Raw genomic sequence first — 23129 nt, 5'->3', positions numbered from 1 at the left:
TTTGTTAAATATCCCATAAACAACAACAACTTGTATTTATATGACGCCCTTTACGTGGCGTAGCATCACAGAGTGCTTCAAACAGCCATGAAGTAGGGCATTGTTGGCAGAAACTTCCTTCTAACACTTAGGTGGTGGTGGTGTAGCTACACAAAACAATCCCGTATTTATCCTTTGGTTCTTTAATATTAGATCTCTAATGTTCTTGTACTTACTGGAAAGCGAAAGCGCAGAATTTCGACTCCTACATTTGCATCTATAGTACATCAATTGCAGCAGCAGAGGGCAGCATCATGGTTATTAAAGAAATCGCAGCCTGGTTTTGAAAGCCTTTTTAATATCCATTGAAAAGCATTACTGCAAACATTCATTGCGCCTTCAATCAAACTGTATTTATTTCAAACTGCTGCTTTTTGTATATTCCCCTAAAATCAAACTTTACAGTATATTGTGTGAAGAGCTTTGAGACGTCTCGAAGACATGATAAAGGCACTACATCAAATGCAAGGATTATTATTATTATTATTTACAATGAATTAGCTAGTTGCTTCTGAAATGCTTATTTATAATGAACAAAATAATAATCCTTGCATTTGGTACAGCAACCAAAACTCTCATACACCCCTTAGTCCCTTCTGGCTGGACTATTCCATCACACCAGTCCTTGCCAGGCTCAACTAGGTCCCAATTACCGAATGGATCAATTTCAAGATCCTCTCACTCGTTTTCAAATGCCCTCACACCTCCTTACCTATCCGATTTGCTTACACCACTCCACCAGCCTGCCTCTGCTCGGCTGCTCCAGCCTCCTGTTCGTCCCTCGTCACCTCCACTCCACCATCGATGGTTGTGTCTTCAGCCACTACACCCAAATATCTGGTACTCTCTCCCTCAATTCATTCCCTCCACCTTGCCCCCTCCCTCTCCATTTTCAAATCCCACCTAACGACCTTCTTTTTTGTTCATGCTTACGGTCACTGCGCTCCCCCACCTCCCCCCCACCCCCGCTGTATGTTGATGACACACAAATCTACTTTGCCTCCTCCAGTCCCAACTCCAGGTCCACCGATGTTCTGTCAGCCTGTCTGGCAGACATCAAGACCTGGACGACTGTAAATTTCCTGCAGCTGAATGTGGACAATACGGAAGCTATACTCCTTGGCTCCCGTTCACGTCTTCACTCCTGCGCATCTGAACTCTTCAACCTCCCTGGGCTCTCCGGCACATTCACTGAACCAGTGCGCAATCTAGGCATCCAGTTCGACCCCCAGCTGTCCTTCTGCCCCCCCACATCCGGTCCCTGACCAGGACTACCTTCTTCCACGTCCGCCACATTGCCCGCCTCTGACAGTACCTTACCCCAAATGCAGCCAAAACTCTCGTGCATGCGTTTGTCACCTCTCACCTGGATTACTCAAATTCACTCCTCGCCGGTCTCCCCAGCTCCACTATTCAAAAGATCCAGTTCATTCAGGACTCTGCCGCCCACATACTGACCCGGACCAAACTCTGTACCCACATCTCACCGGTTCTGCCCAGGCTCCACTGGCTCCCCATCAACGAACGGATCGACTTCAAGATCCTTATACTCATGTTCAAATCCCTTCACTCCCTGGCACCTCCCTACCTCTCCGACCTCCTCACTCCCCAATCCACCACCCGGTGCCTCTGCTTGACTGGCACCAGCCTCCTGCTCGTCCCTCGCACCCTCCGCCCGACCATCAGAGGACCCGCTTTCAGCCACTACGCCCTGAAACTCTGGAACACTCTCAAATCCCTCCGCCTTGCCCCCTCTCTTCCCTTTTTCAAATCACGCCTGAAAACTTTCATCTTCGACTGTGCTTACGGCCATCTCCCCCTGGCCCCGAGTCAGGCTCTGCCACTGTTAAGTGCTCTGTCAACAACAACAACAACAACTTGGATTTAGATAGCGCCCTCCACGCTGGACGGCGTCTCAGAGCACTTCACAGTAACGGATCCTGGGACCGAGCCAGGGGAGGGGGAGGAAGGTGACCAAAGGTGCAGTTGAAAAGAAAGGTCTTCAGCAGAGACCTGAAAATAGGAAGAGAGGGGGCGAGGCGAAGGGAGTGAAGAAAGGAGTTCCAGAGCCTCAGGGCATAGTGGCTGAAGGCACGGCCGCCGAGGGTAGAGCGGAGGACTCGGGGGACGAGGAAGAGGCCAGACCCGGAGGAACAAAGGAAAAGGGCACTGTTTTGAAGAGAGAGGAAGTCAGAGAGGTAGGGGGGTGCAGAGGAGTGGAGGGATTTGAAGACAAGGGTGAGGATCTTGAAGTCGAACCTCTCTGGGACAGGCAACCAGTGCAGTCTGGCAAGGACAACAACAACAAGATTACATTTGTATAGCGCCTTTCGCGTCAGGAGGACGTCTCAAGGCGCTGGACAGAGTACAGCATAAGGACTGGGGTAGTCAGGGAGCAGAGTTTGGTACGGGTGAGAATGCGGGCGGCAGGGTTTTGAATAATCTGCATTTTCTGGATGGTAGTGGATGGGAGGCTGAAGAGGAGGGTGTTAGAATAGTCCAGCCGAGAAGTGACAAAGGCATGGACTAGCGCTTCAGCGGCTTTCGGAGAGAGGTTTTGGCAGAGACGGGCAATGTGTCGGAGGTGGAAGAAAGAGGTGCTGGTGAGGGACTGGATGTGGGGGAGGAAGGATAATTGGGGATCGAACCTCATGCCTAGGTTGCGTATGCATTCGGAGAGTTTTAGTGGGAGGTCAGGTAGGTGGAAGAGGTGAGAACCTTGAAATTTTAGACATTGACGAGAGCCAAAGAGTATGGCTTCCATCTTGTCAATGTTCAGCTGAAGGAAATTTGCGCTCATCCAGTCCCTGAGATCTGACAGGCAGCCTGACAGAACATCAGGGGACTGGGGGTCGCAAAGAGAGGTGGAAAAATAGAGTTGGGTGTCGTCTGCATACATGTGGAAATGTACCCCATGTCTGCGAATGACATCCCCAAGAGGGAGATCAGAAAGAGGAAGGGGCCAAGGATGGATCCTTGGGGTACCCCGCAGGTGACCGGGTGAGAGCGGGAGGAGAAGACGTTTGTGCAGATGTACTGCTGGTGGTTTTGAGGTAGGACTCGAACCAGGAGAGTGCGGTCCCACTGGAGGAAAGGCGGTAGAGGAGAATGGAGTGATCGAATGTGTCGAACGTGGCGGAGAGGTCCAGGAGGACAAGGAGGCAGAGGGAGTCCTGGTCACAGATAGAGGGGATATCGTTTGTGACTTCCACAAGCGCAGTCTCTGTACTGTGGGCAGGGCGGAAACCGGATTGGAGGGGTTGGATACTGTCACATTTCACCCACAAAATATACAGTCAATTCACTTTAAAGTATATTCTCTGAAGCGCTTTGTGACGTCTTGAAGATGTGATAAGGTGCTATATCAAATGCAAGGATTATTTATTTATCTTTCTATTTATTTTTGTATGGTATCCTTATCACTACTGTGTTTCTGGATTTCACTTCCCCAACCCTGGCATACACATGTTCCACAATGCCATGGCATTTCCCATTATTGCCCACCATTGAGGTGTTGTCCTTGCTATAGGTATTCTCTCCTTACTAATTAAATTAGTAATAATTAGTAATAAGTGCCCCGAAACCCAATCTCGCTTGAAGGACGCCAGATAAATAGAACTTGTTGTTCTTACTGTAAATCAATTTGTAAATATTTAACAAAGAAACGCAAAAACTTTGTGGCTCATCAGAGTCTAAACCGCAAATCCCTCTGTTCTCTTTAGAAATCAATTTCACCATCACACGTAAGTGCCAAAAGCACCTGTCAATGTCACAGTGAGAAATGAAAGGTTAACATTCTAAAATAATTCTAAAAGTGTTTAAAGTGGCACAGCACACAGGCTAGTGGCCTGAAGATCCAAATTAATGAATGTTCCGGCTCATAATTTTGCTAATCCTAACCCTAATAATGCCTAAATCAATGCATTGCCAGATTGAAACTGCCTAAAATTAAATAATTACAAGGTAGAGCATCTCCAATTCCATTCTGTGCAAAGTAGCCATGGGAAAGAAGAGAAGCATTTAGTGAATGGGGTGGGAAATACTCAGTGCAGCGACACATTCCTCTGAAGCGCTTTGAGACGTCTGGACAACTTGATAAGGCACTATATCAAATGCAAGAATTATCATTATTATTATTATTTCCCCATTGCAAGTCTTTATCCCCCGAGGATAGAGTTCAAAATCCTCGTCCTCACCTTCAAGGCCCTCCACGGCCTTGCCCTTCTCTACCTCTGCGACCTGCTGACCCCATGTCAACCTTTCCGCTCCCACTGCTCAGCAGGCTCTGGCCTACTCCACATCCCCCCCACGGCCCGCTCCACCATCGACGTTCAGCCTTTCTGCCCCCCACCTTATGGAACTCCACCCCTTTCGTGTTGCTCCCTCCCTTGCCTCCTTCAAAGCGTGTCTCCAAACCCTCCTCTTCGACCGAGCCTTCGGCCACCCTCCTCCCCCTGCCCTCTACTCTCCCCAATCCCAACCCCCAGCTTGGGTCCAAATCCCTAACTGTTCAGCGCCTTGGGGCGTTCTCCCAACATGAAAGGCACTATATAAACATAATTTTGTATTGTATTTATGGTGAAATTTAGCAAAAGCTCTCCAACTCCACGCTACTGATTGTGAAATCCATATTCAAATTTGTCAGAACATTGCTGTCAATCTTCAGAAGAGAGCCTTTAAAATGACCCCCAAACCTCAATGGATAACAATATTCTGTTCTTATTCCATTCTCTTTGTTTCTCTCCTGAATGCCCCTGAATGCTGAAGTGGTCTCTGCCAACACTCCTCTATTGTGGGCTCCTCTGCCTGTGGGCATTTTCCATGTGGGAGCCTATACAATGAGCGTCAGCCGGTAACTCAACTGTGAGGGACGTCACAGCCCGGCTCAATGCTGCAGTCACCCAATGCTCGTACGCAGCAACAACAACAACTTGCATTTATATAGCGCCCTTCATTCCGGACAGTGCCTTGGTACACTTGAAGTAGTTATCCAGAATTGGGAATGCTGTCAAGGGTTTTTCCCCTCCCAAAATTTATTTGTAGTTGACAAATGTACCCTCTCACCCCTCGCTCACTGCTCTGGCTGTGATCAGTTCCAGAAGGTGGGGGCAGAGAGGCTGAAGGCCCGACCGCCGATGGTGAGGCGAGCTGGGCGGGGGACATGGAGTAGGTCGGAGAGGTAGGAGAGGGCAAGGCCATGGAAGGCCTTGAAGGTGAGGACGAGGATTTTGAACTCTGAGGGATGGGGAGCCAGTGGAGCCCTGGTGAGAGTGGGTGTGATGGGGGTCACGGAGCCTGGTGCGGGAGAGGACACAAGCTGTAGAGTTCTGGATGATCTGCAGCCTGTGGAGGGAAGAGGTGGGGAGCCCGACAAGAAGGGAGTTTCTGTAGTTGAGCCTTGAGGTGACGAATGCATGTGTGAGGGTTTCGGGGGCCTGAGGGGTGAGGCAGTAGCGGAGTCGGGCAATGTTGCGGAGGTGGGCGCAGTGAGGACATTCAAAGCTAGAAATTTCCGTTTCTAAATTACTAGCCAAAACATCATGTACTAACCACTCACTGTGGCTAAAGGGTGAAACGAACAATAAATAACAGACAGAGAGAGATGAAATATTCTTAAATCTTGCTGGAAAGGACACAATAAAAGAGGTGGCCAAAGGCATAGTTACAGCTCTGAGCTTTAAAGCTTTGTGTCTCTGGTCTCAGTAATTAGCACATTATAAATCAGGACCAGAACTATTGTATGCCCTGGTGCTGAGTCAGTATTCCAAGCCAGACCATGGCTGAGTTGCCTGCATCTGACTGGTAAGGGAACAAGTCTTTTTATGGAACAGAACCAACTGCAGATTGATAGAGAGCGAGAGGGAGTTGCAGTGTTGAGTAGCAGGCGAGCAGTCACACAGGCTCCCACACAGTGTGCAAAAAAAAAACACATCAAAGCAGAACTCTGCGACATTTTCTCTTTCTCTCCTCGCTCGGGTAGGTTTTCTTTTCTGTCGTGAATCTATCAGTTGTCAGTTTCCAGTATGGATATTGGGAGAAGATTGAACAGAGTGGAGAATTTCACGTTTATCAACCCCTGGATAAAATACTGTCTCTTCTTCTTCAGTTTCCTCTTCTGGGTAAGCCTGTGCTGAGCTGACACTTAAGACTGCATTCTGCCTGGAAGCCCATTCAGTCTTAATTTAATTTACAGCGTCATTTTTTTTGGCAGTGCTCACTGTAATCTCTTCATTGCCGAGCTGGGATTGCTGCGTAAAATTGAGCCTGGCTTTCCCTTTGTTTACTCCTTGTGTGTTGCTTCTCAGACATTTGCTTAGGTTTCTATTGCTCATTGCTTCTATTTTACGTGCTCCACGCTGAGATTGCCTTACAAATAAATATTTCTCGGAGCAGATGGAAGTTCTGTGTTTGCCACCTGCTGTCTGGCTAATAACATTATTTAGACTGCTGTTGGGTTATCGGGCTAGTTACTCCAGACTGATGGAGCTAAAGGGAACAAGGCTTTAGCCAATATCATTTCAGTCAGGGCAATTTGTGACACTTCTATCATTGCTGTTAATAATGTTTATTTCCTTTGGAAAATATTATGTAGTTTTATAGTCATTTTCAAATGATGTGCTGTGTTTGTATGCAGTGTGCAGTGCAGATGGTAGATGTTTTTTGGCTGAGAGAGGAGGCAGACAACAACAAATTACACTTGTATAGCGCCCTTCACGTCGGAAAGACGTCCCAGGGCGCTGGACAATCAGGGGCTTTGGACCCGAGCTGGGAGTTGGCTCTGTTGAGCATACTTATTACTATAATTATTATCATAATTGGAGTTCAGGTACAGATCAGTCATGATCCAATAGAATGGCAGAACAGGCTCGATGGGCTGAATGCTGTTCCTACGTTCATACTGCCAGTCCTGACCTGTAACTCGCCTTGAGGAGAGATAGAGGAGGAGCAGAGGGCCTCCCTCATTCTCCCACAAAATACAGTCACTCCACTTTACAGTATATCCTGTAAAGTGCTTTGAGACGTCCTCCTGATGTGAAAGGCGCTCTTATCAAACGTAATGATTCTTCCCTCTGGGGAAGTATCTCACCTTTCTTGCTGTATTCTGTAATATACAAATGGAATTGAGAACTCTCCCTGAAGGGAATAATAATAATAATAATCCTTGCATTTGATATAGTGCTTTTCATGTCTTCTAAACGTCTCAAAGCGCTTCACAGAATATACTGTAAAGTGAATTGACTGTATATATGTGGGTGAAACGCTGCAGCCAATTGTGTACAGCAGTGTCTCACAAACAGTCATGGATTGAAGTGACCGTCTTATTATTTTTTTTTCTTGATGGATTATTATCAGGCGTGTAAAATAAGGAGGAATAAACCTTGCCCAAGATTTCGCCCTGCCGGGAATTGAACCCAGATCTCTTGCTTGCGAGGCGAGTGCTCTAATCACTGAACTACAGGACTTCACATAATATATTAATAATAATAGCAATGAAGTTGCATCCTATTACTCCATAATGTACTAACGTATTCTGATCGTCGGTCATCAAAGGAAACGTGAGCTGTATTCATGAGTATCGCAGAAGGCATGGAATGAAAAAAGGCTATTCAGACCATCAAACCCAAATGCTTTCACAGATCATTTACAGAACTACTTTAGCAGCAGCTCCATCCCACATCTTGTGTACGAGTTCTGCATAAATTCTTCAAGTGCAACTCTCCAGAATGATTATTCCATCCTCACATGTTCACAGCTGATCGTGGCTCATTGCTTTCCACAATTGCACAGGAACTACTGCATTTTGCTTTTCTCTATTATTTATCCGAGGATCTTCTGATTGGCTTGCACAAGTGCCTCCGCACCTCAGGCACTGGCAGCATCAGCATCCATGGATGCACCCTCCACCTCACCAAGCCACTCAGGAACCTAGGCATCTTGTTCGACCCTCAACTGTCCTTTCTCCCCCACGTCTATGCTGTGATCCGCTCTGCCTTACCCCACCTCCGCAACATTGCCCGACGCCGCTATTGCCTCACCCCTCAGGCCCCCAAAACTCTCACACATGCATTCGTCACCTCAAGGCTCAACTACAGAAACTCCCTTCTTGTCGGCCTCCCCAACTTTTCCCTCCACAAGCTGCAGATCATCCAGAACACTCCAGCTCGTGTCCTTTCCCGCACCAGGCTCCGTGACCCCCATCACACTCACCCTCACCTGGCCTCCACTGGCTCCCCATCCCTCAGAGTTCAAAATCCACATCCTCACCTTCAAGGCCCTCCATGGCCTTGCCCTCTCCTACCTCTCCGACCTATTCTATGTCCCCCGCCCAGCCCGCCTCACCATCAGCGATCGGGCCTTCAGCCTCTCTGCCCCCACCCTCTGGAACTCCATCCCCCATTCCCTCACCTCACTCCCTCCTTTGCCTTCTTCAAATCATGCCTCAAGACCCTCCTCTTCTACTGGCCTTCGGCCACCCTCCTACCCCCTCTGCCCTCCACTCTCCCTGATCCCAACCCCACCCACCCCCCAGCTCAGGTCCTAATCCCTTATTGTTCAGCGCCTTGAGATGTCCTCCCGACATGAAAGACACCTTATAAATGTAATTTTTTATTGTATCGTATGTCTATAACCTTCATCCCAATCCCAGGTGGTTTTCCAGCTCTTTTTTAAAAAGCGATAGAGTATGCCTTTATCTTTCAACAGGTGATCCTTAGCATCACTGTCTAAAAGCTAATTTCTCTATTTTTGTCTCATAATGCACAGCAGACCAACCCAGATACTTAGATACGTGATAGACAATAGATATTTGGGAAGTGGTGATATTAGGGGTATGAAGAAAAGATGAGGAAATGAGGAAAAGATCTATCATGATCCAATAAAATGACAGGATAGTCCCACCAGGTTTATCAGCCTCCTTCAAACCCATGGTGTCTAAACTAGGCAGATTTGGTCTTTTCTTCCCTCAAGAAGTATTCACGAGTGGCAAATTGCAACAGTAATTTTCTCAGTAGAAATCGGATCTTTAAGGTTGAGCATTGTTGATGACGGTGGTCCCTAACTACTCTTTGTGCTTTGTTAATTAGACTGTGAAAGTTTTTCATCTGAGTTAATCACATTCTCTTTGTGGATGATTGTGGCGGTGTGCATTCCGATCTGAGTCATTACGACTGAGTGATGAGTTTGCAAACACTGGCCACACTGTTCACTCGAGCTTATGCAGCGCTTTATAAATCATGTATTCTGCCTACCCATAATTAAGCTGCATATTCCATAATTAGCGTGATATTAATTTTTTCCCTCCACTTTTCTCCCCAATTACCATGGTGCAAGGTACGAGAAAGCATGCACTCCATTCCAGACAAATGGAAATTCCCAAGCATATGTTGAAGTCTCAGCAGTCTGGTCTTGGATATTCTTAAGTGATGGGTTTCTGCACATGTCAGACAGCTGACTGACCAAATAAAAAGATTTATATTCGTGTGGATTTCCACAGATACCGGTTACCATTTTGTATCCACCCAAGGAGTAACTCAATTAGTGAACATAGACACTGAGTGTTGCCAGGCTCTTTCACAGTGTGGGTCAGTCATCACACTCAAGCCCGATCTTGTCCTCGCACAAATTCCAAGCCGGCATTATCCACTTGACAGCAATCCAGAGTGGAAACTCTAACAGACTTTCTATCTCTCTACAAAGCCTGGGTGTACTGAGACCAATTGTAATGGCCTGAATACCTCCGGGACCCTACCATGTGTGAAGGGCACTATATGAATGCAAGTTGTTGTTGTTGTACTTCTCTATCTCAAATCAGCTAATACAACGTAGTCAAGGATACAAGCTTGTAACCCTCTTATGGGGAAAGCTTTTAGTTGTGGGGCAAAGGTGGAGAATGAGTTGATTATATTTAAAATAATTTTAATATTTCCTATCTGCATTCAGTAACACCTTATATCAAAACTAAATTCCATGATCTGTGCCAATGAGTACCATTCTATCAAGAGCCATGTGGTGTTGTTACCATCCAATCTCTCAACAAATTGTCCAATGATATTATAAAATGTTATTGAATAAGTTAAGCAGTTTAACGACCCCATCCCCATCTTGATTCCAACCTCCAGCTCGGGTACAAACCCTTCACTGTCCAATGCCTTGGGAATGCAATTTATTGTTGTCATTGATGTAAGCGATTTCTACCAACTTAGTTTCAAGATTCATTTTGAATGACTTTGCTCTGGATTGGAGTGGGATGTGCCACCTAAGGTGAAAAATACAGTATATAATGTGACAATCATCACCAGTGATACCTTTCACACAGTAGGACAGAATACTCATGGAGGATTGATACAGGGGAACTATTGATACATGGGAACACTTCACCCCTCCCACCAACTCATTTCAAATGGTTTTGCTCAAAAGCTGCTGCGTGCAGCTACTGAAGTGTCTGATCCAGCGGTGGCGGCAATCCTAGCAGCTCAGCGCCAGTTTGGTGAATGCCAGTTTCACACTTTTAAACGCTTTTAAATATTCCCAATTTATACAACCAGCCACATCAATGATATTGCAATCCCATTATTCTAGGGCAGACTTTCAACCCCATGAGAACTGCACCTCTTTGTTGTTAAACAATGGATACACCACAGTCCTCCATTCCTCTTATTTTTTGAGGCCTCCTTTGCCAGCTGCTGACCTGTTACCTTCTTCATCAGAGAAAAAAGGTGCTCCCTGCGTCAGAATCAGGACCACCCTGCTCTGAGATGCTATGCTGCGTGAAGGGCACCATATAAATGAAAGTTGTTGCTGTTGTATCCCATGATCACCTGGGTCAGAAAGATGTGATAGTCCAGGCTTGGTACCAATTACCAGTGAAGCACTTTGAAATGTTTTGAAATGACAAGCCCTATATCAAGGATTGTAATGATGAAGAAAGAACCTAACAGTTCCTGGTACAGTATCTGTAAGTTTTTTTTCTTCCATATTTTTAATTTTCTCCCTACTCCTCCTGAAAGCCCTGACTGACCCTGGGTTATTGTTCCTTAGAGTTGTATAAATTGTCTATCACATGAGGAGAATATCTTAAAGAGCTGTACGCTCAATACTTCACCCAGTTGACCAGCTTTCTGGTACCAACAACAAAAACATCAATTTGCATTTATATATCATCCTTCACACGAGATAGTGTCCCTTGAGCGCTTGGTATCAGTCTGTTTCTAATTTCACTTTAATGGGAGCCTCTATAACTAAGTTACCGTTTCTTTCCAATGCCTCACATGGCAGATCAAACTGTCAGCTATGCTTTCCCAAAGCTCCTTGTTTGTGTGTAAAAACGATCATTCCTCCCAGTAATCTTCTGATGCCAATTATGGTAGACGATAATTCCCCTATACAAAGCATAGAAGGACAGTAACAAGTGGTCTCCCTCTGGGTTGTTCAGCATCATAGAAGCCGAGGCAACAGCTGATAAGGAATATCCTGTTCTGCCACTGAGTTCCTGGCCTGGCCATTTGTGGTATATAATTTTTCAGTTTTAAGGAAGCAAAGTGGAGTAAATGGCGAATGAAAGGAAAAAGAAACAGTGAAGAAATTTCCTAGTGTATTCACAGTACAAAACTACTGTTAATTCAACTATAAATTGACGATCTGATATCACCAGATATCTATTACTTGGTCGGTAGTAATCTTGCACTGTTTTAAAACAGATGGGAGTTTCTCCCAATGTCTTGACCAACAATTTCCCCAGATTAAAAAAATCTTCTTGGTAGTTTGTGGAGCATTGTTGTGTTCAAATTGTCTGCTACATTCATATACTAATACACAATCACTACACCTTCCAGAAAACTCTGTGAAGTGTTTTGAATCATTTTGATGTGATAAAGCTCCAAATCAAATACAAGGATTATATATTACCATAATATTATTCAAAGAGCCCAAGGGATGGTATGTGTGGTAAATTGAAAATGTGATACTGGTGTACAAGAGGGTGCTCTTCCCAAATTGAACATGTAGTCGATCTTTCACCAAAATAAAAATTATTTTGCTCAGTTTTTATAATGAACAGAGTTAGAGGCAGCTTCACCTCATCTACTGATTATCTGTAAGACTAGGGGAGTGCTTGATACTGACATTGTGGGGAAGTGTTCCATTTCTCAATAATAACATTGCATCTCTCACTTTGATGAAGACAAATTTTATTCACCTTTTATTTTGACAACCACATGTATTTAGATAGTGCCCTTTACGTAGGTTAAGGTCTAGGATTACTTTACAAAAAAAGGGTTTATGAAATGTAGTGTTTATCATTTGAGCAGCGAGCCCAGCAGCATGAGGAGGGAACTGAGTGAGGTGGAACAGAGTGAGAATTCAGTCAAGGAAGTAGGTGAGAGTGGGAATTCTTCAGCAAGAGAGATACCAGAGAACAAGAGAGAACTCTTTCATTCAGCAGAAGAGTGGAAAATCTTTCTTGAAGTAGAGGCAACCTTATAAGTAAATAGGCAAACAAATCAATTAGCGGTTAATCATAGGCCAGGGATTAATAAATTTGTTGCCCAGTCGAAACTGGGTGCTTTTGTTTGAGTCCTATATAAAGGGGAAGTCTTGCGAAAGCCTCACTTGAGCAGAGAGCCCAGCAATGCGACGAAGGAACTGAGTGAGGTGAAACAAAGTGAGAATTCTGTTAGGGGATTAGGTGAGAGTAGGAATTTGGTGCAGAGGGGGAAAGAGGTGCAGGTGAGAACATTTTTTCCTCATAGACATTCCTCGGGAAGTAGGTATAATGTAGGTGTTAAGTATTAAGGAGTGTGAACAAGGGACAAAAGGTGCTAAACAACAACAATGGCAACTTGCACTTATATAGTGCCCTCTATGCAGGGTAGCATCTCCACAGTGGTGGAGCCTGACTCTAAGCTGGGGGGAGATGGCCATAAACACGGTCAAAGAGGAAAGTTTTCAGGCGAGACTTGATAGAGGGGAGAGAGGGGGTAAGGTGGAGGGATTGAAGGAGAGTTTCCAGAGTTTTGGGGCGTAGTGGCTGAAATCGTGTCTTCCAATGGTGTGGCGGAGAGTGCGAGGGACGAGAAGGAGGCCGGTGCCAGTCGAGTGGATGCACCGGGTGGTGGAATGGGGAATGAGGAGGTTGGAGAGGTGCCAGAGAGTGAAGGGATCTTGAAGTTGATCTGTTCAGTGATGGGGAGCCAGTGGAGCCTGGCCAGAACTAGTGAGATGTGGATATGGAGTCAGGTCAGGTCAGTATGTGGGCGACAGAGTTTTGAATGAGCTGGATCTTGTGAATGGTGGAACTGGGGACATCATCGTGACGTGCGTTGGAGTAATCCAAGCAGGAGGAGACAAACTCATGCACAAGGGTTTTGACTGCATTTGGGGTAAGGTACGGTCAGAGGCGGGCAATGTGGCGGTGGTGGAAGAAAGCGGTCCTAGTAAGGGACCGGATGTGGGGGAGGAAGGATAGCTGGGGGTCGAACTGGACGCCGAGGTTGCGCACTGGTTCGGTGAGTCTGAGGGAGAGCCCAGAGAGTTTAGGAGTTTAGATCCGCAGGAATGAAGGCTTTGCCAGGAGCCAAGGAGTATAGCTTCTGTATTGTCCATATTCAGCTGCAGGAAGTTTACATTCATCCAGGCATTGATGTCTGCCAGACAAGCTGATAGAACATCGGTGGACCTGGTGTTGGTACTGGAAGAGGCAAAGTAGATTTGTGTGTCATTGCGTTTCGCCCACAAATATATACAGTCGATTCATTTTACAATCTATTCTGTGAAGCGCTTTGAGATGTCTAGAAGATGTGAAAAGCGCTATATCAAATACAAAGAAATGCATGGAGCCTGGGTTACCGGGGGAGGGAGGAGAAACCATTTGCTGAGATGAAATGGAGGCGGTTGGTTAAGCAGGACTCGAAACATGCGAGTGCGGTCCCACTAAGGTAGATGAGAGAGGAGAGCCGATGGAGGCGGATGGCGTGGTCGACTGTGTTGAATGTGGCAGAGAGGTCCAGGAGGTCGAGGAGGCAGAGGGAGCCCTGGTCATAGATAGAGAGAATGTCGTTTGTGACTTCGACAAGCGCTGTCTCTGTGCTGTGGGCAGGGCGAAAACCAGACTGCAGGGGCTTGAGGAGGGAGAGGTGTGACCAAAGTTGATCTGCAACAATGCAATCCAGAACTTTGGCAAGGAAGGGTAGGTTGAAGATAATAATAATAATAATAATCCTTGCATTTGATATAGCGCTTTTCATGTCTTCTAGTCGTCTCAAAGCGCGTCACAGAATATGCTGCAAAGTGAATTGACCATATATTTGTGACCGTATACCGATGGGATGGTAGCGTGAGAGATGAGAGGGATCGAGGGTGGTTTCTTTGAGGAGAGGTGTGTTGACAGCGTTTTTAGGGGTTGTGGAACAGAGCCTGAAGAGAGAGAGACTGGTTGACCATGTTGGCCAGCAGGGGGGAGAGGAGGGGGAGTTGAGTGACCAGCAGCTGGATGGGGAGGGAGTCGAGGCAACAGGTGGTGAACTTCATCCGGGTGATTGTGGTTGAGAGGGAGGAGGGAGAAATGGGGGCTAAGGAGGGGGGAATGGCAGGAGCCGTGGTCACGGGAGAAGGTGGTATGGATGGTCTGGGTGGGGTGGAAGGGGACATGGGGGGGAGGGGTGGGGTGGGGAGGATGATGCAGCCAACCAGATGTTTTCAATTTTTGAGGCGAAGAAGTCTAGGATCTCTTAAAAGGGGTGAAGGAACAGAGAGATCTGGGGATCATTAAGTAAATCTTTGAAGGTGGCAGGACAGATAGATAAAGCTGTTAAAAAAGCATACGGGCTACTAGGCTTTATAAATAGGGGCATAGAATACAAAAGTCAGGAAGTTATGATGAACCTTCATAAAACAAGGTTATGCCTCGGCGAGAGTACTGTGTTCAGTTCTGGGCACCACACTTTAGGAAGATGTCAAGGCATTGGAGAGGGTGCAAAGAAGATTTTCCAGGAATGTGCCAGAAATGAGGGACTTCAGTTATGAGGAGAGGCTAGAGAAGCTAGGATTATTCTCCTTGGAGCAGAGAAGGTTAAGAGGAAACTTAACAGAAGTTTTCAAAAGTATGAGGGGATTCGATACGGTGAACAAAACTATTTCCACTGGTGGGTGGGTCGTTAACCCGAGGACACAGATTTAAAATAGGTTAAAAGAAACAGAGAGGAGGTGAGATTCATTTTTTTCACACAGTGAGTTGTTTGGAATACATTGCCTTAAAGGGTGGTGGAAGCCGATTTGATAACAACTTTTAAGAGAGAAGTAGATAAATAAGTTTGCAGGGCTATGGGGAGAGAGCGGGGGAGTGGGATTGATTTGGATAGCTCTTTTCAAAAAGCTGGCACAGTCACGATAGGCCAAATGGCCTCCTTCTGTGCTGTATGATTCTACCATTCTCCTGACTGAGATCCCTAAAGTTCAGGACGTCTCTGATTTATTGCTGTCAATGTTCCTGATAATTTTGTGTTTTTTTTCTTGTAGACCATCTCTCTGGTGATTGTTGCCATTGGGGTTTATGCCAAAATTCAGAAAGCCACAGGTATGTGAAAGACAACCCCAGCTCTGTTTGCCAAGTTGCAATGCCTATTGACGTCATCAGTTCCAAATAACCCTCAAATAATATCTCGGGATTCAGTATATGGTTTGGGACATGACATGTCCATGTGATTGCCAGGATGGTGGAAGGTGAACTGGACAGAGTTTGGTCTTCTTTCGTCTAACAAATTCTTACGTTCTTATAGGAAACCCAAGAATCTTAACTTGCAACAGCAATAGTCAAATGCAGCTGTTGTTTACATTTTAAGGATGCGGATGTTTTTTCTTGCTCTCTACGTTCTGGTTTGATCTGAAGACAGGTGCACCTGGTGACCACGGCTTTGATTTCCTTTCAGATGCTGTGCGGGACACATTTCTAATCGACCCTGCAATAATCATGATTGCAGTCGGAGCCGTCATGTTTTTAATCACCTTCTGTGGCTGTGTGGGGGCTCTGAGAGAAAACATCATGTTGCTGCACGTGGTGAGTGTGGAACCATCGGGGTATGTTTCAAGTCTTCCCAGCAACAAAATGACTGTTGGGTCACTGCCATCATTCCAAAATAACACCATGTGAAACCCAACAGCCCTCCCTCATCCTTCCTGATCCCACTGTTACTGCAAAGTCTTCCCAAACCCATTGCTATCTCCCAGCATTGAGAGTCCTTCCTGAACCCATTGTTAATCTTTTATTATACTACTTAGTACACCCTCTGCCAAGCAGCTTCTCCTCGTTCTGCCGTGTGTCTGAAATCAGGTGAAACGAGACTCCATGCTTATTTTGTGGTCTTGTCATTCTTCCATATATTACATGAGAAGTAGCATGGGTAAGTGTGTGTGTGTGTGTGTGGAGGGGGGTGTGGGGGGAGGCAGTAGTAGCATTGTCCCATTTGAAGTTAGATATTCAAATATGTTATTTCTATGCCGGTGGGAGGGGTCCCAAACTTCAGGTTTTCCTAACCAGAGATATTAGTAACAAGTTATCAAATGAACAGAAACTGTGGGGAAAATAAGAAATGTAACTCGTCCTTAAAGACATATTTGGTCCTGGACAATGGTTTCTTCTTCAGGCTTTTCAACTTCCAATCAGTGGCTATAATTTTTATTTTAACTTAATGAGGGGCCAGAGGAGTTTATTCTTGGTGCCCTTTTAACTTTTAATGTTAACTATCAAAATAGTTTTAAAATCAATATCTGGTGAAGAAACCAAACTTTGCTGTTCCCAGCGGTGGAAGCCTCATTTACTTAGAAAAGTTGCCTCAACTGCATTTTAGATATCATTATGTACAGAATGTCAGGAATAATAATCCTTGCATTTGATATATGCCTTTCTCATCGGGAGGGAAGCTCAAAGCGCTTCACAGGATTTATTGGAAAGTGTAGTGACTGTGTATTTTGTAGGCAAAATTTTATGAATAATAATAATAATCCTTGCATTTGATATAGTGCTTTTCATATCTTCTAGATGTCTCAAAGCGCTTCACAGAATAGACTGTAAAGTGAATTGACCATATATGTGTGGGTGAAAAGCGGCAGCCAATGTGTCCCACAAACAGTCGCGGATTGAAAATGACCAATTTATCATTGTTTTGGAGGGATTAGTATTAAGCGTGTGGAGTAAGGAAACTTGCCCAAGGTTTTGCCCTGCCTGGAATTGAACCCAGGTGTCTCGCTTGCAAGGCGAGTGCTCTAACCACTGAGCTACAGGACTCCACTAGGAATCCCAGAACAAGTCCAATAGTTAGTAAACCAGCCGGTTACAAACCAGTTTATGGATGTTTTTGTAAATTTTTCCTTCACAGTTCTCATTCAGCCTGATGTTCCTCTTCCTGGTGCAGTTGGTCGTTGCAATCCTGGGATTCGTCTACTCAGATAAGGTAGTAACTAGGGATGGTCACATAGAACTGGCTTCAGGCTTCCCTCCCTCCTCCTAATCTTCAGTTACTTTGACTGATCACGGCTGTTGTTATTTAGGGAAATGTGGCAGCTAACCCACATGAGCAAATTCCACAAATACCAACGAGATAAATGAGCAAGTCCAATATGATTTCATGGGAGAATTTGGTTGAGGGAGTACTAATGATTAGACATTGGGAGTACCTCCTTCACTTCAAAATAGTGTGGGTGAGGTCTTTAACTTCCCTCTAATCAGGCAGACAAGACTTCAGTTGAACATCTCATCGCGATGACCACTCAAAGGTTCTCCTTCAATATCTCATTGGAATAATAGTCTTAATCGTGAGCTCTAGTCTTAGCAAGCAATCTTCAGACCCAAAGATCAGTCCTATGAGCTATGTCAGACTGACATCACTGCTGCAATATGATTGACAGATAAGAATATCAGTTTTTCTGTCTATCATATAAACTGGCCACTTCCTGTCTTTGTCAAGCTTTCCCTTTGCCTCCAGTCCTAATGTGAGAATACTGAACTTTCAATTGTAGTTTCGAAAAGAACAATCATAAAGGCATTGCAAGAACAGTAAACTCCAAATAACTGGTCACCTCAAGGTAAAAGGAAGGATAGGAGGTATGGTCGAAGAGGAGGATCTTAGTTGTGCCTTGAAGAAGGCAAGGGAGGGAGTGAGGTGAAGGGAATATACATGGGCAGAGAGATTGAAGGTCTGACCGCCAAGGGTGGGGCAGGCTGGGCGGGGAACATGGAGCAGGCTGGAGCCTGCTGAGTGGAGGGAGTGGACAGGTTGATAAGGGTTAGCAGGTTGCAGCGGTAGGAGGGGGCAAGGCCATGGAGGGCCTTGAAGGTGAGGACGAGGATCGTGAACTTGATCCTCTGAGGGAGACAGGGGAGCCGGGTGAGGGTGGAGGTGATGGGGTCACGGGGCCTGGTGTGGGAGAGGACACGAGCTGCAGAGTACTAGATGATTTGTGGAGGGAAAAGTTGGGAAAGTCAACAAGCTCATTGGAATAATAGTTGAGCCTGGTTGTAATGAAGGCATGTATGTGCCTTTGTGCAGTGTTTAAACATTTGACCTCCTTTCTTTTATTCTTCAGCCTTGTTCTCTCTTTCTAGGCTCAAAACGCAGTTCGTAAATTCATCAAAAAAGCTATTATTCATTATCGAGATGATATTGACCTGCAGAACCTGATCGACTATATCCAGAATGAGGTAAAGACAATCATGTTTGCCCATATCCTGTGCTTTTCATGGGTCTTTGCAAATTCTCTCCGTTCATTGTATTGTCTAAACCATTTGGCGTTCATTGAATACTTATGGAAAGTGGAGGACGCAAGGTGAAAACAGAAGTTAGTTTTTCACTAAAGTAGCCTCACCCACAGCACTTAGAAATCGGCTCATCAGTGTATGAATTACCAGAACTCAATGTCACAGAATGTTTGCAAGACTTGGAGTGTTTACATTGTGAAGGCAACATCTGAACCAATGTGCATCGGGCACTGATCAAATATGTTCACGTAGATAATCTGAGATCTAGTTAAATCTCGAAGACCATGACATCTTATATTATGGGAAATCTGAAAAGCGAGACATCCCCTGCCGGTATGTGTGTGCTCAGAGGAAAGACGCACAACTGCAGTGGGAACCACAGGAGGTCGACTGCTATGGCTTCGAGCAGTGCAATTCAACAAGGGGGAAAATCTCTTTAAAAAAAGTAGGATGAAGAATACTGTCCTGTAGCGACTGTGTAACCTCCTGATCGTGTTCCTCACACAATATCAAAGGCATCGATTCCCAAAAAGGACACAGTTCTAATTGCTCACGTGAACTGTGTGCACTCCTCAATGTAAGGGAAGTTGTAACAGCTGAAAACTAATTTTCCCGCTCCTTTATCTCCAATTAAAATTGGGACCTGAGCTGCTTCAGTGATCTCGGGTCTTTCCCTGTCTGATTCCCAAGTTCAGTGAATGTTTTGGATAACGGAACAATTTGGATCCACGAGGCTAGATTCCACTGCAAAGCTATAGATATCAGCGGTGGCACTTCACCTTCATGAAACAACCTCATTAAACAACAACTTGCTCTTATATAGTGCCCTCCATGCAAGGTAGTGTCTCAGAGTGCTTAACAGCGGTGGAGCCTGATTCCAAGCTGGGGTTGGGAAGGTAGCCGTAAGCATGGTCGAAGAGGAAGGTTTTCAGGTGGAAAAAAGGGGAGAGAGGGGACAAGGCAGAGGGATTGAGGGAGATTGTTCCAGAGTTTCGGGGCCTAGTGGCTGAAAGTGTGACCTTTCGGCTGAACAATTTCAATGTAAGGTTCTTTGTGCATTCCTCCCAGTGTCTGGCCATGAATCCTTAATATAAGTTGGCCATTCACTTCATAGTTTTTGCGGTACTTTGCTGTGTGCTAAAACGGCAACTGTGTTTGCCTACAAAAGCCCTTGCACAACAGCAATTGCAGTGAAGTACTTTGAGACATTTTGTGAACAGGTGCTATAAAATTACAGCTTCTTCTCAGTAACCAGGGACTTGTTCTCCCTCCCCCCAGTTTCAGTGCTGTGGTTGGACCACATACACAGATTGGTCGAAGAACATGTATTTTAACTGCACGCCTCAGAACCCCAGCCCAGAGCGCTGTGGTGTGCCATATTCCTGCTGTATACCGGTTCCTGGAGAGGTAAGCTGCTGATGAAAACAGAGCTCAAGCCAATTGGGTGGGGCAGGGGTGAGCCATTATTATCACACATTTTTGTAGCTTTTTTATTTATCAATTTTTGAACCCAAAACAGAACATTTTAAACCAAAAAGAGAACATTTCCAGGGCACAGTTCTCATACACTGCTGAGCAGAATTGGCTGACGCATTTCGCCCACAAAATATACAGTCAATTCACTTTACAGTTTATCTTGTCTCAAAGACATGATAACACGCTATATCAAATGCAGGGATTATTATTATAATAACATTTTCGTATTACAGAAATGGTGATTCATGACTTGGGAAAAGCTATTAAAGGGGGCCTAACCTGCTCATGGTGATGTGCTTCACGTTCTACTGAGGGAAAGTCTACTAACCTCTTATTGTTGATGTACTAAACAAGACTTGCAGGACAAACTTGTTCAGAGATAGCTAACTTAAAACAGTTTTTAAACTAGAAACCTGACGGTTGAGGTTCTATGAATGGAGTTCTGCAGCTGAGTGTCACACTTTCTCACAACACAGTAACATTGGAAGAAAAATAGGCCATTCCTCCTAGGGAGTCTGTTCAGCTCAGATGTGGAACCTCCTGGTCTCTAACCCCCATTGAACATTTGTGTTCGACTTTCCTCTCCTCCCCCCAGTCAGTGATCAACACAATGTGTGGCTTTGAGAAGCAAAGACTAAACCAGATGGAGGCCTCCAAGTTCCTACATCCCGTTGGATGTGCTGATAAAGCAGTGATCTGGATTGAGGGTCATCTGTTCCTGGTGGGAGGCATTGTTCTCGGCCTGGCACTGCCACAGGTAGGCAGCTCACTGGGGGGTTATCAATTCACACATGATCACCTGGCTCTCCGAGAATGCATCGCATCCTAAATAGACTCCAAAACAATCCACAAAGAGACTATGCAGCAAATTTGCAATACAGGAGTGTACAAAGGAATGGTGAGCAAAGATTTCAGCCTCTTGGAAGGGATTAGGGTAAGCAATGACCTGATGCCATGAGTTTATTAAAAAAAAGTCTAGAAAGTGAATGAGTTGGAGAACCATGGGGTGATGGCATGTCATCCTCTGATTGAAATGTCTAACCTCATTCTTAATCATGATTGAAATTTCTTTCCCCTCAAACAATAGCTTCTGACAATGTTCCTGTCCAACCACTCAGGCGACCAAGGAAGCTGAAATAAGCACTTCCCAGCTCTTCTGAGAACATTGCATGCTAGTCCCTTTTGCTGCAGAGTCTCTGTAGATTATTATATTTAGATTGTCATTAATCACTGTGTAATTCTCAGTGTGAAAAAAGAAATTATATTAATTTTACAATCAGCCGGAGGAAACCCTTTTGACCATTTTGTTGTTCTGTTGCACAAACGTCCTGAGATTATACTCTGGGCACAAAGAGATCGCCTTCAACCTCCGATCACAATTGATATCAGATGCATAAATAGAAAACAGGGAAATGTCTGTTTTAGATTACATTGACAGGGATGATATCAATACTTACATCTGCCATAACGGATGTTTGTGTTTGGAAACCAAAGGAAATGACAGCAAATCACCTTAAGGACATCATGCTTAAAAATGTGGTCAAGACCGACACTCCAATGCAGTACTGGGGTTGCTTGTCACTCACTTTACGACTGTTTGTGAGACATTGCTGCGTGGAAATTGGTTGTTGCATTTGCTTACAAATACAGTCATAACACTTCACAGTAAAATCCTGTGGAGGGCTTTGAGAAGTCTTGACGAAGTGATAAGAATCTATATCAACAACACCTTACATTTATATAGCGCTATTTACACAGGATACTGTCTTGGAGTACTGCAGCATCAAATGCAGCAACATATCAAATGCAAAGATCATTATTAGTATTTATATAGGTAAACGTGTTACTGATCTTTCAGGAGTGGCATAACTTTTTCTCTCTCTTTCCTTTTATTGCAGATTGCAGGAATTGTCCTTTCTCGAATCCTGATCGGGCAGATCAAAGAGGAGATTAAGTCAATATAGTTACCAAAGTATTATATTCACAACTGTGGTAATCTTGGCACCTGGGAACAAAACAAGAGCAGTGGGGATCTTGGTCAAGAAAGAAACAAATGACAATGAAGAGACGTTTGACTTTACCTCTGAAATATTAATACTGTCCGTACCAGATCCCACTGCAGTTCATTTGTAGGGGTATGTTTAAATTACAGTTAACCAAGTGTAAGCTGCAGTTAACCAAGTATAAGTATTCGAGGATTCGGTGCAGGAGTCAGAGTCAGTGAATCGCTAGACTCACTTCTGAACTTTCGCCTTTGGGACCACAATCTATACTCCCAGAGGTAAATACAGAAAAATCATCAGTGATTTCAGAAACTGGGGATGTGCAGTCATGGAATTAAGAATGAGGTTAGACATTTCAATCATGACTTCACTTCACAAAGTTCAGAAATCAAGTAGCTATAAAGGGGTGAAATTAATAATAATAATCCTGACAATTTGGTACAGTGCTTTTCACGTCAAGAGCATGTCCCAAAGTGTTTTGCAGGATTTTTTTTACTGTAAAATTAAGTGACCTGTGTTTGTAGGCAAATTTGGCAGCTCAATTGTGCATAGCAACACATTTGCCACACAAAGACATGTACTACTGGAATGTAATACAGCGAATTTAGAGCTAGGGTGCAGCAGATCATTACTCCTAATTTTTAATGGTGCAACTGTCATCCCAGCTGAAATCAGCAATGGCATAGACTGGGGATCGAATGTGGGACCTTCCTGATCTATGTCATTCAGTTACGCAGCGGGCAGTGTACAGGGCAGCTTTCAATTCAGAGAGGTTCAGTACAAGATACAGCATTTCCCTTGAATTTCTAGGTTGAGGTATTGGACTACTGTAGTAAAAACAGAGGAAAGAGACATTTTCTGAATAC

At 44.9% G+C, this 23129-nt stretch overlaps 1 protein-coding gene across 3 annotated transcripts; it reads left to right on the top strand.

Moving 5' to 3' along the window:
- Positions 1 to 5821: 5821 nt before the first annotated feature.
- Positions 5822 to 22713, top strand: tspan33b (tetraspanin 33b). 3 transcript variants are annotated; one of them, XM_007898395.2, is made up of 9 exons: positions 5822 to 5841; positions 6020 to 6158; positions 15550 to 15607; positions 15960 to 16087; positions 17406 to 17480; positions 18632 to 18727; positions 20063 to 20191; positions 20856 to 21017; positions 22159 to 22713. In XM_007898395.2, exons 2-9 carry the CDS (start codon positions 6063 to 6065, stop codon positions 22222 to 22224), a joined length of 810 nt encoding a protein of 269 aa, XP_007896586.1. In that variant the 5' UTR covers positions 5822 to 5841; positions 6020 to 6062; the 3' UTR covers positions 22225 to 22713. The 3 variants fall into 3 exon arrangements, with proteins under 3 accessions (XP_007896586.1, XP_007896585.1, XP_042189689.1); XM_007898394.2 differs by lacking the exon at positions 5822 to 5841 and having other exon boundaries at positions 5880 to 6158; XM_042333755.1 differs by lacking the exons at positions 5822 to 5841; positions 6020 to 6158; positions 15550 to 15607 and adding an exon at positions 15743 to 15753.
- The last annotated feature ends 416 nt before the right edge of the window (positions 22714 to 23129 follow it).

The sequence above is a fragment of the Callorhinchus milii genome, unplaced genomic scaffold (genome assembly GCF_018977255.1).
Source record: "Callorhinchus milii isolate IMCB2004 unplaced genomic scaffold, IMCB_Cmil_1.0 Scaffold3, whole genome shotgun sequence".
NCBI classification, from domain to species: domain Eukaryota; kingdom Metazoa; phylum Chordata; class Chondrichthyes; order Chimaeriformes; family Callorhinchidae; genus Callorhinchus; species Callorhinchus milii.
Note: the sequence above shows the minus strand (reverse complement) of the source record. Positions and strands in the feature narration are given on the sequence as shown.